The sequence below is a fragment of the Danio aesculapii genome, chromosome 12, assembly GCF_903798145.1.
Source record: "Danio aesculapii chromosome 12, fDanAes4.1, whole genome shotgun sequence".
NCBI lineage: Eukaryota > Metazoa > Chordata > Actinopteri > Cypriniformes > Danionidae > Danio > Danio aesculapii.
Genome location: NC_079446.1, coordinates 19,363,585 through 19,381,934, shown reverse-complemented (window position 1 = coordinate 19,381,934; position 18,350 = coordinate 19,363,585). Strand labels below are relative to the sequence as shown.

The 18,350-nt window shown below is 33.6% G+C and overlaps 1 protein-coding gene across 2 annotated transcripts in view; it reads left to right on the top strand.

The window, feature by feature from the left end:
• Positions 1 to 18,350, top strand: part of baiap2l1a (BAR/IMD domain containing adaptor protein 2 like 1a) — a 48,223-nt gene that overhangs the window by 19,230 nt on the left and 10,643 nt on the right. For both annotated transcript variants that reach the window (XM_056469609.1, XM_056469608.1), the window contains exons 7-10: positions 6,689 to 6,841; positions 8,912 to 9,067; positions 11,684 to 11,804; positions 12,000 to 12,213. In XM_056469609.1, the coding sequence (XP_056325584.1) occupies positions 6,689 to 6,841; positions 8,912 to 9,067; positions 11,684 to 11,804; positions 12,000 to 12,213 (644 nt within the window). The remainder of the gene's footprint in view (positions 1 to 6,688; positions 6,842 to 8,911; positions 9,068 to 11,683; positions 11,805 to 11,999; positions 12,214 to 18,350) is intronic.

Genomic DNA, 18,350 nt, shown 5'->3' with positions numbered 1-18,350 from the left:
GTATCAAAATGTAAATTTTCTATACAATTTTTTATGATTTTGTTTCACAAATTTTGCCTATTGTTATTGATAGACTATTTTTTCAGTAAAATTGTATTATTTTTGTGCTTGACATCCTGCAATCACTCAAATCAAATGAATTTACAAGGCTGTACCTGTAAAATACTATCTGTGACTTTTGTTTGTCTGATTGGTGCTCAACACAACAACTACATGCTTTTCTGTTCATTATTGACTTTATTATTAATGTAAGAATGCTTACTTAGTTGTAAGCAAGTAGTTTGACCATTTACTGTCATTTGTTATTCCTAGTCATTTACACATAGACAACTGAAGTAGAAGTCCTAAGCTTCCATTATTAAAATTCTGCATTTTACTCAGCAAAAGCCGGGGAAAAGTCGAGGAATTTGACATTTATGGAGAGAGATTAGACTCAATAATAATTCACGCAAAAGACACGATGTACACATGCGTAGCCAAATTCACGTACGTAAAATATTTATTTATACTTACAAAAACAATTCACATGCACAAAATAAAAATACATTTTCATAAAATACGTTTCACAAATGCAAAACACCATTTGCAAATATATAAGAGTGTACAAAAAGTTTTGAATGTTTAAAATTCATGAGTTGCTGAATGAGAATGTGCAAATCCTCTCCCACGTACGACTCACCCTGAATACGAGTGTGTGCATTTTGAGACTTACCTTCCAGAAACAGGCAACTCGTACCTCTCAGCCAATCAGATGAGAGCTGTACTCGATGTCAACCACTCTGCGCTCTTTTTGCGCAGTCTGTTCCTCTAACCAACATGGCGGATACTCCTGTAAGTCAATACTGTTTCCTACTAGTTTGTGTATACGCTTTTTATAGTAGAATCTGAGTGTATTTTCAGTAACTCAATAGAAAAGTGCTTGTGTCATGCTAAATAGAGGAGTATTCTTCTTCTTAGAGGATCATCTCCGTTAATTAAGTCAGACTGCGCAAATGGTGTGCACAGTAAAGCGCTTCGGTCATTCCCGCGTTCTCAGGGAGTTGTGATTGGTTGAACAGTAAGCTCGCATCTTATTGGCTACAGGGCACTAGTGACTCACGTGGGAGGTGTGTGCTGACAGGAAAGTCTCAAAATGCACACACTCGTATTCAGGGTGAGTCGTACGTGAGAGAGGATTTGCACATTCTCATTCAGGATGAACTCGTGAATTTTAAACATTCAAAACTTTTTGTACACTCTTATATATTTGCAAATGGTGTTTTGCATTTGTGAAACATATTTTATGAAAATGTATTTTTATTTTGTGCATGTAAATTGTTTTTGTAAATATAAATAAATATTTTATGTACGTGAATTTGGCTACGCATGTGTACATCGTGTCTTTTGCGTGAATTATTATTGAGTCTAATCTCTCTCCATAGACATTTGACTTAAAATGGGAAACCTGCATTTACTGCAAATTGAGACACAAAGACACAGAAAACACTGTTATCATTTGCTGCATGCATGACAGATCACAGTGTTACCTACGCTTCAGACAGTGGTGGAAAGAGTTCTGAAAATTCATACTAAATCATGTGAAAGTACCAAGGCATGGGCCAGTATAAATTTCTGATGGAATGATAGCCTTAAAATAAAAAATTATCATGGTTTCACAGTATTGTGATTACTGCTCTAAAATATATTCTTTTTAAATGTCTGGGTAAAAAACTAAATTTTTTCCCCTTTGAACGCAATATATTTTATTTTGAGAAACATTTAAAATATTTTGCAACAGTAAACATGTCAGGCTAAATAATTCAAATGGATCCTTGACTTCTGCTGTCTTCATTAGTTTCAAAAACACAATTTCTTAACAATTTAAAATGACATCTTTGGATATCTTTTCTTCTGGAGATACTGTTGTCCTAAAAAAAAAGAAAAAAAAAAGAAAACATAAATAAAAAATATTACACATACCTTAGGAACGGTATAGCCGCAGTATATCAAAGTTATCGTCCCATGCCTAAAAGTACCATTACCTGGTTAAAATGTAGTGCAAGTAGAATAAAAGGATCTGTTCCAAATGCTACTCAAAGTATGAGTAGTAAGTGACTCTTTTAAAAGTACTCCTGTAGTCAATATTACTTTATGAAAATTATTCCACCATATACCCAGCAAATAAAAAATGTAACTTATATCAATAGGAGTTTCTTCTAAAGGTGTTTTTAAGTGCAAGATGGGTTTTTTTGCTATCAGTGCACTAAACATTTAAAATGTGAGATTAATTTAATTTTAAAACACATTAGATCTGAAAAATCTACCTGTGAGGATATGTTAAGGATATGTTAATGCTTATTATGCATTTTGAACCCTGACTAACAATCTACAAATGTCCAACAGTTGGCGTCACAAACCAAGCTCATGCCGCACCTGTAAAATTCATGCAATTTGTGCATGTATTTGAAAGCATAACATTCTGTAGTGCATTTAGTTATTGTTTAAGGCCATTTCGCCACTGACATGCAATCTAAACAGTCTCTCGGTCTGCATCCTCTTGGAGCCTTTGCTGCATTTAGAAAGTGTCTTTATATTAAGGAAAGTCTATCTGATGAAAACGTTCTATTCACGATTCGATTGGGCTGGAATCATAGGACTATGCCAATCACATTAAAATTTAATGAAGTTACCAGCCAACTCCACTATTTCTTACATTTGGCGCTTGGCGAGTGTTAAATTTAAACCCTGGTGAGACATTTTAGCATGTTTTTGTGTATTGGCAGTTTATTGGATTTTGTTATTGGAGGACACAATTTTACTTCTTAACCCAAAACGTCTATTTTCAGGAACTTGGTTTAACAATTACTGTACTGAGACTCCTGGGGTGGGCTTTTTTAATTGTCACTTTTATTAGTTCACCAAGCAACATGTTCCTTCTTTCAATAGTGTATTGTTCCTTTGAACAGCTGGCATTGGAAAACTTTTTTTTACATAATATGTTTGCATCAGAGTTTATTTCAGTCTTGTTTTGACATAGACGTCTAAAGGAAAATTAAACTGAGCTGCCGCTGAGTTTAACAAAGCATCACTCACAATCATGTAAATTTCCACTGAGAAAAACATTCACAATAAAACGCTTTAGTGTCATTGTGATTTTGCTTTGACTTTGCAAATCACAACAAAGCTGAAATGAACTTAAAATTCCCGCTGTAAACAGATCAATACTTAAAATGATCAAGAACAGATGGTTCATTTTGAGCTGAAGTCACATATGTGGGAAAACTTGAGTTTGATACTCATTTTGAGGTCCTTTTATGGTCTTATTCCCATGATTCGTCTTCCATGGTTTCTTGTGTGGAACCTGCTGTAAATGAGAGAGAAAAATCGCAAAAAGATTAACTAAAAGTAATTATTTTGAATGGGTGCAGACGAAGTACATACTATTGAAGTCAAAATTATTAGCTCGTAGCCCTTCATTTTTATGAAATATATGTGTCCTAATAGGGTTGTAAGCAACGTGGACATATATATTCTGTTGAAGTCAGAATTATTAGCCCCCCTTTGAATTTTTGTTTCTTTTTATATATATATATATATATATATATATATATATATATATATATATATATATATATATATATATATATATATATATATATATATATATATATATATATATATATATCCTAAATGATATTTAACAGAGCAAGGACATTTTCACAGTATATCTGATACTATTTTTTCTTCTGGAGAAAGTCTTATTTGTTTTATTTTGGCTAGAATAAAAGCAGTTTTTAATTTATTAAAAAACATTTTAAGGTCAAAATTATTAGCCCCTTTAAGCTATGTATATATTTTTGATAGTCTACAGAACAAACCATCATTACACAATAACTTGCCTAAATACCCTAACCTGCCTAGTTAACCTAATTAACCTAGTTAAGCCTTTAAATGTCACTTTAAACTGTATAGAAGTATCTTGAAAAATATCTTGTAAAATATTATTTACTGTCATCATGGCAAAGATAAAATAAATCAGTTATTAGAAATGAGTTATTAAAACTATTATGTTTAGAAATGTAAGATTAAAAAAAATCTCTCTGTTAAACAGAAATTGGGGAAAAAAATATACAGGGGGGCTAATAATTGAGGGGGGCTAATAATTCTGACTTCAACTGTATATGTCAACATCTCAAAAAATGTGTTTTGGTGTTTCGTGACCCTTTAAAATATTACCAAAACGCTGTTGAACATACTGAAGATTTTACAACGCATTTTTTAAACATTAAAAGTTTTAATAACTAATATATAATAACTAATTTCTTTCGTCTTTTTTTGCGTCTCTTTGCCTTGAACAACGGTGATTTGTTCTGTAGCCAATCAGAAGGGTATTGCACAAAAGTACAATCAAGAAAGCCAGAATTACAGAAAAAGCGCAGCTTGACCTAGCTTAATTGGGTCCTCCTGGCTTAGTCTGTTGCACGTTTGCTGATCAGGATGAGAACGAGCTGATATGCCAAGCCCAGTGTAGATAGCCAGGATAAGTGCACATTCACGGCATTTGTTAAAAGACCACTGGATCGATCACAGGATCAATGATGTGGTAACAATAATGTGGTATCTCTCACCCACCAATCTGGCAACTCCCATTATGAGGTGAAACGTATTAACAAATTAAATGGTTCACTTTCTTAAATGTGACCAGTGGACATTCATGCTACTAATGAATTTATCATGAAGCTTATTGCAAACACTAATTTATTGCAAACTCCCAATATTGCATTTATTTTATCTGTTTTGTTTAATTTATTAAGTTTATTTAATCTTCATCTATACAATCGTTTATATATCTCTTTCATTTATAATTTTTTTGTAATTTATAATTTTTTAATTTATTATGTGATGTTTCATCAAAAAAAGAATTTTTTTGTAATTTATAATTTTTTAATTTATTATGTGATGTTTCATCAAAAAAAGAATTTTTTTATATATATAATATTGTTGACGTCATCTAGTTAATATTTTTTGCAATATCTCATTTGAATTTAACTGTATTATCTTTCTATACCTAAAGATGTTAGGTGAAAAAAGTCTTATTTTAATGAATATAACTGGTAAATAAAACTGTTTTGTTTGCACCAAATTATTGTCTATATTCACTGAGGAATGGCTAAAAATATAAATTTTTATAAGGGCGGTACTCATTTATGCTGAGCACTGTATAGACCATTTTGAGGGATGTAAACAATAACAATGGTTCTAATGTATTTCCTGTTTTAGATCTTTCATTTCTAAAACTTCTGAGAATCCAGAATGTTCCTCATGTTGATACTTTTTTATAATGACAGCCGTTTTAACATTAGCTATGACTGAATTGCCTCTTGTTACAGTTCTGAAAAAGTTTTAAAACAGACAGGTACTGTTCATGGACCAATGATATTGCCATATTAAAATGCTCTGTATTTTTTCTCTAATCATTCATCTTGTTTTAGCTCTCATCTATATCTCCCCATATTTATATCTGAAATGGATATATATGAACATTTATAAAATCATTCCTAATAAAATTAAACATGCTTATTTTTAATAAATATATGTAAATAGCCAAGAGCTTGGAGTGACTGTAAAACACATTAATTTCTAGTAGCATTGACATCAAAACTAACATATAGATCACTAGGATTAATCTTAGCCTGGCTGTTAGCCTGCTCTGGAGCATGAATAAATCTTCACAGTAACTTAATTTAGCTCAATTTAGCCTGCTTTCATGCAACTGAGTCATGGCTCAATTCAGCCAGGATGGCCACAAAATTCCAGCTTAATCTCTTATCTTACTTTTGTGCAATACCCCTCTGAACAATAATAATTTCTTAAGGGGGCTAATAATATTGACCCCAAAAATTAAAAGCTGCTTTTATTCCAGTCAAGTTAAAGGAAATAAGACTTTCTCCTGTAGAAATATCACTAGAAATACTATAAAAATGTCTTTGCTCCATTAAACAACTCAGGAAGTATTTTAAATTTTTAACTACATGAAAGCGTGCTCCCATAAAATACCTACTTATCGAAGTTCCATTTATGATGGCATTGACCAGTATCTCCTGCAAAAACATGTATGTTCATAATCACACCCTTCACAAAACCTACTGAATCATAACTTCATGTAGCCGTGAAGCCACATCACACATTCATCATACACTCTTGTTGTTTAAAGCCACTGAGAGACAATACTTGTGTGGAACTTTCTTGTCCAGGCATGAACTGCAAATGGAAGGAAAAAAAAATCTGAAAGCAACTCCAAGGAAACAAGCTACGTTCATGGTCACTATGACAACTTGCACAGAACTATAATAGTGAGGGGAATCCTGTGAAGAAGAACAGAGCTCTGTTTCTGGTGTCATTTTCACAGGTCTGCTGGGTAACAGCTCTTTTCCATAAACGCAATGAATTGTCTGTCTGGAAAAAAAAAGAATTAAAAAATAATCACTGCATTAGCTTGAGGCGTTGACTGTGTGGATTTCTTAAATATGTTGATGCCATATTTTGAGAAATAGCTAAATATGATGTTTTGTTTGTGCTTCTCAATGCAATCTGCTCAAAAAAATAATGTGTTTCATGCCCAAAATCAAGTATATCTGTCCATCTCTGACTGACTGATCTGACAGTGTCATGTGGTTAAGCTGTGTCTTATTATCTTTCTCATCTCTAGTGCATGGAGACCATCTCATCCCGGCAGACAGACATGCAGAGGTTTATTGCAGATGGATGTAAGGAGGCTTTGCTAGAAGAGAAAAGGAGGTTTTGTTTCCTGGTGGACAAACACTGTGCCCTTTCTTATCAACTATCAGCCTTCCATGACAAGGTGACCTGCTGAAAATATTCAGATTCATATTAAACCCACTGATTTTGAGGTTTATGTTAAAAAATATGTACCAATATTACATGTACAGTACTTCTGTGAAGTCTGAGGAGTCAAATTTGTAGGTTTTAAGTGCTCAAATTGAAAATAATTTGTTTATAAAAATTAAATGATTTATTCCTATGATGTAAAATAGTATTCGCCAGAGCTGTATGATCCCTGATCAATCATTTGTTATTATCAATGTTGAAAAGAGATGTTTTGCTTAGTACTTTTGTGGAAACCAAGATACATTTTTATAAATCAACCTATGTATAGGCCATAAGTATTAAAAAAACAAAACAAAACTGATCTCTGTTACAAAAACAAATACAATGGTCAACAGATTTTATTAGAAATCTGATTTTATTAACCTTACAATCAGAAAACAAGGAGACGTTTGCAAATTGAAATTCTAAATTTCCCACATGAAAACCCCCCAAAATGCTAAAATATTTGTGTTTCCATTTTTTTTTTGGTCGCTAATATGATTGTGGTCGCTTAATTCTGTATCATGGTTCTTTTATTCCATGGTAACAATATAATGTAGTTCTTAAGAAAAAATATGGCAAAAGAGGGCGTTAAATAGTACATGTTCTTAAATACTTAAGAAATTAAATGCATTTTACCTCATTTAATGCATTTTTCTTTTATGTTGAACTTGATAAACTAAAGACAATCAACTTTTAGATTAACCTTACCATAGTAACAAACCTCACAGTATGCCACATTTCTCTGCTGCCTTATCTTTCATATTAAAATTGTTAAATTCTGGAGGTGTCATCTAGGGCTGCATGATTCTGGCTGAAATGAGAATCACAATGTTTTTTTTGCTTAAAATCAAGATCAGGATTTTCTCACCATTCTATAGATGTAAAATAAAGCTTAAGATGAGTAGGTTATTATTGTTATTTCTAAAAAGTATGGTAAAAAACAATAATATTAGGCCTATGTGTAGGTCTTCTGTTGGTTAAAATGCTCAATTTTGTATAAACTTGGAATGTTGGACTCAAACAAACTTTCAGTATGTCCTGCTTGTTAATTGACAGTAAAGTGATGACATCAGAATACAACTATTCATAATTCTAAAGTTGAATTATTATGTTTGAGACATATGCTTGCAATCTGTCATTGACAAGATTATTAGACCTTTTTTTACTGATAAAATGAAACATTTGTTATTATCAGATTGCGTCTTGCATTATATTCAACATTATATAGCCTAGAGTAGTCATACTGACCCAGTAAACATTTATTTTCATGCACAACACTTTGTTCACTATGAAAAAAAAACAAAAAACATGCAAATCATACTTCCCGCACAGCTCCCAAACTATCGCTCATTGCATTAAGCTGAACGTTTATTTACAACTTTATTACCTGTTATTCACAGCCTATGCCGGTTCTGTTCACTAAAGTAGACTACATTGGTGGGCCACGCATGTCCTCTTGGTAGTAAACAAACAGTGCGTCAGCTCATACATATGCATCAGTACATTAAGACAGAAATTACATTTTGGAGTGAATTATACCTTGTAAATACAATATGTGACACTTTCAACATCTTTTGGAGGTGTCCATGTTGCTGAACAACGAATTTAATATGTGAAGACTTGTGTGGCCGCCTTTACGCTTTTCTCCTGTCCTTGAAAATATAATTGACTAAATCGTAGAAAAGCTGAATTAAGATTTTGTGTAGGGTAGAATCAAGATCGCTATCTTTTTACGATTAATTTTGCAGCCCTAGTGTCATCTAGTATAGAATGCTTTGAGTCCAGTGATATATATTTTTTAATTAATTAATTTTTATAAGCGTCAAATTGTTTTATATTCAATCCACTTAAATTTGTAAAAACAATTAAGTTAACTTAATTTGTATTGGGCCAGCATAAAATAATTGTGTAGAACCCACCTTTTTTTTTTTTTTTTTTTTTTTTTTTTTTTACAGATTTTTTACCTCCTCCAATTTTGAATTGTAATGTGCCTTTTTTGCTTACTTTTTCTCTAGAACTGTTTGTGCTCTTTCACCCACAGGCCAAGGAGATGCTGACCGTCAAACTGCCCACCTGGCAAGATAAGTGCAATGATGCCACCAGAGTGCCAGACACCGTGATATCCATGATTGAGGGTCTGCAGACTTCAATGTCAGTCATTCCAGAGTCCTCGCCTACATTGGAACGCAGTGACAGGGTTGGTCTCTAACAGAACATGTTGACCTCCATTAACATTTGGGCTGCACAAATTGTGATTAATCAAAAGCTGTGATTGTCATGCACATGTTGTCGGGAAGCCCGGTTGTGTGATCAGTAGTAAATAACCCCCGAAGGTCAGAGGGCACTCTCATAAGAGACTCCGCGAAGACGAAAACACAGGAAATCCCCATAGTGGTTGCTGGATAAACGGATGATTAACCTGCTTTCATTGATTCAGCATGATTAATAAACAGGACTGTGGGGTTATCTTAAAAGAAACTTTTATTCCAAACACTTCTGAAATGTGTTTGGAACAATGAAAAATATATATTATTTGGGCAGCCCTATTTAAAAGGATATTTCACCCAAAGCTTTTTCTGTTGAACACAAAAGAGGATATCTTGAATCTGGTAGTTTTTCCTACCATGGAAGTTATTGGTTTTTAGCTTTCTTCAAAATATCTTCTTTAGTGTTCAAATAATAAAGGAACTCATTGAGGTTTAGAAACCACAATTAAACAGTGAGTAAATTTTATTTTTGGGTGAACTGTTCTTTTAACATTGCATATGATGACTAGTATATCTCTCAGCTATAGTATGTTTTCATCTATCCAAGGTCAAAAACACTTATATTTATACACAGCAGCCTTCCTTTTTTACACAATAGCTTTGTTTCCTTGACCCTTCATATTGTACGAATTTAAAATGTCCTTAATGGAAGCTTGTCAATTTCAAAAAGCGGGGCGAACACTGCTTCCAATTTAGGGTTAAAAGAAGTTTGTAATGACAGTAAACCAGGGTTAAGAGCAGTGTGGAAAGCCTAGCTCAGACATAGAGCTCTATTTTAAGAATCTAGGTGCAAAGTCTAAAAAGCATGGCGCAAAAGCATTAAGAGCATGTCCAAATCCACTTTTGCTATTTTAAGGACGGAAAAATACACTTTGCACCCTGGCACATGGTCTAACAGGGTTGTGCTAATTCTCTTAATGAGTTATGGATGTGTTTTGAGCATAACATGCATTAAACCATCAGAGTCTTATCTCACATTCCCTTTAAGTGTCAGTTGCATCCCCCCCATGGCGCATTTGCTATTTACATGACGGATTTTGTAAGTGGAAATACTAAACGCTTCACTTGCGGGAAAACGGTTAAACAGACCATCTGCCACATGAGGATAAAGAACAAACCTCCTGCATTTGGCCTCTTTACTTTCTCTTTACTTTACGTTTTCTTTTTACATTAATCCTTTACTTTCGTGGATAAGGAAACAGTGTTGTACGCACTACACTGAAGACATCCAGTAGCCTACATATTTAATTTAGCGCGAAGATTTGTTTAAAAAACCATTTCTAAATTCAGGCCTAATTTCCAGAAATTAATAAATGAGCAGTAATAACGAAGTGTCGTCAAAAAACTGAGTAATATTCAAACACACAACCTATTCTTATGCCCCATATGGTGACGCACACGCCTTCAAAATCTGACAGATGGACAAATCTAAACTCGTTTTTATTAAAACAAATATAAATATGCATATAATAAATAATGCTACTAATAATAATAACATTATAATAAAAATTTGAATTGTTTAAAACTACATAGCCGCAAAACTAACACGCTCCGTGCTGGACTTTAGACCAGCTTTTAATTGGCTAATGGCGTAGTTTATTTCAGTTTCTCAAAATAGCAACTTGTCAACAATGCGCCTTAACACACCTCCTTTTTAAACCGGCACACCCATGAGTCCACAAAGTGCCGCAAATGGTTTTGCTATTTAAACAACATGGCGCAAAAGTGAAAATTAGGGTTGCGTTGATCCAAAATGAGCAACAAATCGCGCCAAACACGTCTTGTGCCTTATTGCGCCAGGTTAATGATAGAGCCTCTAGGAGTGTCTCCATGTATATATTGAGTTCTTCGGTCTTTGAAATATATAATATAGTATAGTAATATACTAATGGGGCTCATTTTTGGAGTCATATTCACATTGCAATAATTTTATTGCTGTTATTAAATTGGTTTTCTGCCAAAGCCATTTCAGTTTTAGGCAATTGAATTACATTATGCACTTACCTTAAATGTTGTAAATTAAATTCAGTTCTGTATAAATCAGTTTAGAGAAACAAAGTTGTATTTTTAAAAAAATCAAATATCAAGTATGTTTTGCAGAATAAATCTGTTTTTCAACTCAAGTTGACATTTATTAGGGTGCATTTTTAATTGCACATGAAAATTAAAAAATATAATATGTACAATAAGAGAAGCAGAAGACTTGTCTAGTCATTTAGAGTACTTACCTGATTTTTCAGCTAGATAATGTTAGATTTGTCCAACAATTGAACAAAGAAATAAGAAATGTATTAATATATGTATGTCATTCATTTGAAATGTTTTGATACATAATATTTAACAAATGTTCATTTTAGTTTAGTTTCTGTTGTCCGTGGATTTTAAGTCATGACATTAAGTTACTTTTCAGACAAAGTAATTAGAAATGCAGTTTAAAGACAAGTTTAATGATTTTATTTGTTATTAATTACTTTTTTTCTACTAACTTAAGCATCACTGGTTGGAACATCACACTGACATTATGTTCTCTTTGTTTTTCTCCTCAGACCAATTCCGGTTCAATTGTTCCACCGCCAGCCCCATCACTAAAAGCCCACACGAGCCCACTAGCCAGCATGTTCTCCCAGGAAGCTCCCAAAAGCCCCATCTCATTAGAGCAGTATTCAGGCAAGCTAACTGCACTCTCATACTTTGATCCAATCAGACTTCATCATTTATCCTCTCAACAATCAAGCGCGCACTAGTCTTTGTGTTGATGAGGCACTCTTTGAAATGTCGCTATGATTACTCATTTAGGTGATTACTGCTACAAGCTATCTTTCGTTAGTGTCACATAAATTGCGCTTGCTTTGAAATCAACAGATCAGGACAGTCTAGACGAAAACGGCCTGTCTAGGTCTACGTCAGTGTCTAGCGGCATGGACACGGCGAAGAAGACCAGGGTGCAAACTATCTTCCCACACACAGCAGGGAATAACGAAACCCTGCTGAGCTTTGATGACGGAGACATCATTATTTTGCTTATCCAGGAAGAGCGGGATGGATGGCTTTATGGAGAACTTGAACATACCGGACAGTAAGTGGACCACTGTATGGGACAGTTGTTTTTTAGCCTTAAAGGGCCATGAACCCCCCCCCCCCCCCACCCCCGTCTCAGCAGAGTGTTTTCACACATGTGTTGCATTGTTGCGTGGCGAAAGATAGAAGGGTTTGCATGAAAAGGAGAGTTTCAGTTCGAGCATGTGCTGATTTTCACAGAGGCAAAACAAACACAGGCACAGGGGGAGACAGTGACTACGTTTACATGGACATCAGTAATCAAATTATTTGCCAAATTGTTATTTTGTCAACTTTAACTGCAGTTTCGCACTTTTACTTTCATTCAGGAACGTTTAATGCATGCCCCTGTGTAAACAAAATATTGGATGCGAGGAACTGCTGGAATAGTTTTTCCTCTGTATTTCTCTGTAACCTCAGATGCAGTCACTAGGTGCAGAAAATAGTATCAAAAAGCTGTGTGTGTATAAACTATACTGTCACAAAATGCAGCGAAAATCATATGTGACGGTAATAGTTTGATTAAGGCGTTTCCATGTTTACATTTGGAGAGCAGCATTTACAGCAGATCTTTCAGCCCATAATATTGTAGTGATACAAAGAACACTAATCACACTTACCAAATCTGTAGAGACAGGACAATTAACACGAACTGGAGCCATGTCTTTTAAAAAAAAGAGACGTGTGGCAAATCTGGATTTCACCATTTCCAGATGCGAAAAGCTCTCGGGTAAAAAAATGTTCCTTACAAACGTATTTTTGTCCCGTGTTAGCAGACCACTGTAATCCACACGTGAGTCCAGCTGCGCTCTCATAGCAGGGAATTAAAATAAAAACCCTCATTGCAGCACATTTATAAACGCAATACTGACGAACCATGTCTCCAAACAATTTTTTTTCTTCCACTTGTTTTAATTACGGTTGGCAACACATCGTGGCATCTCTCTGCTGTCTGAAAACTGTATCAAGTAAAAACTGTTTTCGAAGCTATCATGCATATTAATGAAGTTGCACCTCAAACTGTACACAATAGAGCGCGCAGATTGGTTCAAACCAAGTCTATCTCTTGAATTAATGATAAACTCAAAGATATCACGTTGTACCCGCCGGTACAGACATCCAGTCTACACGCTGGAATTTTCACAATGATCTCATCGCCGTGACGTAGCGTTAAAATTTCTTTTCAAACCAGAAGAACGATTTTGCTCCAAATAACGCAAAAACAACCAATATTCCTTTTTTTTTTTTTTTTTTATAATTTGTGTCCTAATACTATTTTTACCAGCATGGGACACACATGACTGTCAACATCTCAAAAAATTTGTTTTGGTGTTTCGTGACCCTTTAAAGTGTTTCAAATATGTATTACTTTAAGTTTTTTATTTTTGGGTCTATGTTCCAAATTCAAGTTTGTAACATTAAGGGCCCATTATTCGCTCTGAACTACTTTTTCATTCTTTGCTTAAAGGGATTACCAAGCAATTTAGTTTTCCTCTTGTGGTTTTAAACCTTTCTTCTTCTTCTGTTGAACACACAACTCTATATATATATATATACATATATATATATATATATATATATATATATATATATATATATATATATACATATATATATATATATATATATATATATATATATATATATATATATATATATATATATATATATATATATATATATATATATATATATATATATATATATACAGTATATATATATATATATATATATATATATATATATATATATACAGTATATATATATATATATATATATATATACAGTATATATATATATATATATATATATACAGTATATATATATATATATATATACAGTATATATATACAGTATATATATATATATATATACAGTATATATATATATATATATATATACAGTATATATATATATATATATATATATATATATATATATATATATATATATATATACAGTATATATATATATATATATATATATATATATATATATATATATATAATTTAAAAATGTTGGTTGATCACTTTAGCCGTAAAAAAAGATACTATAGATGTCAATGGGTATAATCAACCAGCATTCTTCAGAATAACTTATTTTGTGTTCAGCAGAAGAATGAAACTCAAACAGCTTTTGAACTATGAAGGGATTTAATTTTTGGGTGAACTGTGCCTTTAAGAGTTCCCTGAAAGAAACCCTAAGCAGTGCTATATTTTTAGATGAACATTCTTACACAAATTATAGTGGAAAATAAACACCCTTAGAAAAGAACAGTGATGAGAAATCAACAGTTTACACAGCATCTGATAACAGCGATGTAAATAATATTTGTGCCAGCTTGGCAATTCGGCACTCCAGTAAAGTCATGTTTATTCATATCACTTTATAACACAGATATCTTAAGTGAAAGAAGATTTACAATATTAAACATGAACTTTTGTTTTCATTTACAATGACTTTTCAATAAATCGACACTCTAAATGGGTTCAGTGACTGTATTTCAGTCTGACTTTGTTCAAAGTGACATCACTCTTGTTTGAAGTATAGTATATTTGGGCCCTTAGGGGCATGGGAGACATTGCAACTTTTCAGCTCTCAATCAACACCCTTGTTCAGTAGTCAGTGCACTAATCAGCTGTTTTAAGTGCTGTCTCTATCGCAGATTTTTTCCAGTGCACTAAAACCTTTGCAGCCTTAAAAGTCCCACAAAACACCATGAAAATCATGGAGCATCGATGCACACTATGCTCCCTTAACAGAAATTCGGAAGTGTGAAATGTGAATCAAGTAATAACAACAAACAAGAGACATTTTTTAAAAAAAGAATTGGTTATTTATATTAAGTATGAACAAATGACTACACAGATGAGAACAATCTAGAAAACATTTATAATTGTTGAAATGTTGCTGGTATATAAAACAATCAAATTATTTAGCTACACTCAAATGTTTTTTGCTGTTTGTTCAAATCACTTATTTAAAATGAGCTGAAACGACACAATTGTTGAGTTTATTTGGGACAACTTAATTGTTTTATGTTGAATCCACTTAAATTTTTAAAAATGTATAAATTAATTAATTTCTTCATGTTGTCCCAACACAAATCGATTGTGTGGAACCCAGCATTTTTAACAGTGTATATAATGTACTTTTAAAAGCTTCGTAAAAAGAATACTTGATATAAGAATACTTGTTTATAAATTCCATACATTTTTGATGTTGTGCAACAAGTATGTTCTATGTGTAGTGAACCAAGCTCACCATGGCCCTTACAATAATTATTGGCTGAATTAGTGTACATGACCTACAGTTCCACAACCTCAGGAGCTAGGGAGCTGATTGAGGTGCACCCCTAAATTTAGGCCTAATCTCAATTTTACCGTTAGCCCTTCCCCCTACTCCTCATTTTCACAAGTTAATAGGAAGGAGTTGGGGTGTCACAATTCTCTTTTGGTTAGAGGTCTAGTGGTCGATAGTCTTTCAAACAATAGCTGCGTCCCAAATGGCACACTAAACACTCTGCTCTTATCCACCATGTACTTATGCACTTTCACACTCAGCAGCATGGTGTATGGATGTCGTGTCATCCCAAATTAAACATTAATGTTTTTTTTTCATTTATTTATTTATTTTTATTACTAAGCAGAAATTCAAACCGTTTCTCAGATGACATTTGACGGTTGCCATATTAGCAAAATAAATGACCAAACTACCAAGTAATACCTGCCGTGATCATAACCGCATTCACCATCGGGAGGCGGTATAATCACTCTCACAGGAGAATTTTGCTTTCACAATCCAAAATAAAATAGTAATCTAACATGAATGCCCGATATCTCCACCCCTTCCGCTACTTGAGCAAAGCTGCGGCCGTTGAGTGTGTGAAGCGTCCAACATTCCACACTTCAAGTTAACGGTTGAATAAGTACATCATCCGCATATTTAAAGTGCACTTATTATTTTTAGAGTTTTCAGTGTGAACGCACTACTTACACTATTTATACTACAAAATGGTGTAAAATAGTGCATAAGTATGCGATTTGGGGCGCACCTAAAGAAATACAACTGGAATCATACCTAATAATACAAATGGAAGGCTTATCCTTCGAGAAATTACCCTCAATACACCAGCTACAGCAGCAACTGGCTGTCCAAGTAAGCAAGAAGTAACTCACAAATGTGAACAGTTCACATAATTAAAGAATTTTTACTACAAACAAGCATCTGTTTTATCACATTCTTAATGATGGTCATGTTTTAATGACCATGCTCTTCAAAGAAAGCAAGATAGTATAAAAAAAGATTCTCCTATAAATGACCATTTTTTGATAGTCCCATACCTAATAACTTGACAGAATAGGCCACCTAGTCTAGTAGCAGGGAACAGCACATCTGGTATAATGTTATTGTTGTTTTTTTGTGGCTACATCTATACATTTAAGAACAGTTTTGTGCTTCTTGCTGGAATATTCACTGGTCGTAACTTGGACAGCTAAAGAAACCTGGAGGCTCATACACAGTCAAACTGAAAAAGAACCATTTATAAATTCAAAATTTAATACAAAACAACTTTAAGAGTGAGTAATCCTAAACACTTCTGTGCTTGCGCTTGAAAAGCACAGACGACATCTCATGTGACGTATGAGCTAGCTATGACATTTGATGACGAGTGTGTAATGGTGTGGCATTTCTTAGGGAAATGTTTTCCAACCCTACTCCTTCTCAAGGGCAAAGAAGACATGGGTTTAGGGATTTAATATAGAACTGGGATTGAAAGGCTGATTCGGTGCTTTAGGTTTCTCAGTACTGGTATGAAACTTTAAATGAATTTACTTTATTTTAGAGTCAGATTTGCACCAGTGCAAACTTCCTGACAGAAGTGTAATTTTTAACATTTGTTGCACTTGTATTTTCTTCGCTACTTCACAGTTTATTTACTTAGAAGGGCAGAAAATAGTGTCACCCCATCAAACTGATTACAAAGCCTGATTATTTTTAATTTGTACATCTTGGATTGGTGTTGTTGTTCATTATGGAAGTGAGCTTTTGCATCTCTGTTCTTTAATTAGCACATTGTCAGCACAATCACACACAGGATTTACACTGGCTTTAATGAGATTGAGGTCTCGCACTAATATATCTGCTAAATCTGTCTCTCATTAGTTCTTCATGTCTTTAAAAGTTACTAGGCTTGGGCTGAAGAATTAAAGATACAGAACACCCAATAAAGAATACATTTTGAAAAATATTGAAAATCTGTAGCTCTTTAGGTATAGCAGGGAAAAAGTCAATAACTATGGAAGTCAATGGCTACCAGTTCTCAGCATTTCTCAAAATATCTTATTTTGTGTCTAACAAAGACAGAAACGCAAACAGCTTTTGAGCAAGTGGAGAATGAGTAAATGATGAGGATTTTAGGGGGAACTATCCCTTAATCCCTTAACATGTATTCATAATCATTAATTAAAAAAAAAGAAAAAAGGAAAGGTTCTTTTCCGATGATGTCACATTAAAATTGTAACTATGCAAATAGTAAATAGGCTGCCCTCTGTTATCGGTCTCATTTAAATATTTAAATGGATAAATTTGCTGTTTTGACAGACTTTAATGATGCAAATTCTCACACTGAAGCTTTAAAATTAAAGTAGTTGGCTCAGATTGTCTGCATAATGAACATCATTTATGAAGTTTAAAATGTATTCATTATTACGGTGAAGCTGAATTCCATAAAGTTAAACTATCAGCTTTTTTGGGGCTATATGAAAGTGTTTGCAGTTCTTTGTATTGACACAAGTACAAGAAATGTCAACAGACACATCTATTGATAGTATTAACAGTTAAAATGAATGGTTTATCCATAGCAACACACAAACAAGATCACAAATGATCCTACTGCAAGTGGAGGCGTTAGTGTCACTTCGTGCGGTCTCATTCGTCTTTATTTTGCATATTTTAATGAGCAGCTCCGTTATCCCCGACCAGCTCTGCCATTTCAGAGGTCCAGGGTTCACAGATTTTTCCCTCACCAGCCATTATGCTGTAACCACTGTTTTGAGAAGTGAAAACGTCTTTATGCACTGACACTCTCTTGAAGGCTCAGTTCAAAGTTATCCGCAGCTGGCGGTGTGACAGTTCCTAAGCAACCAAAACCAA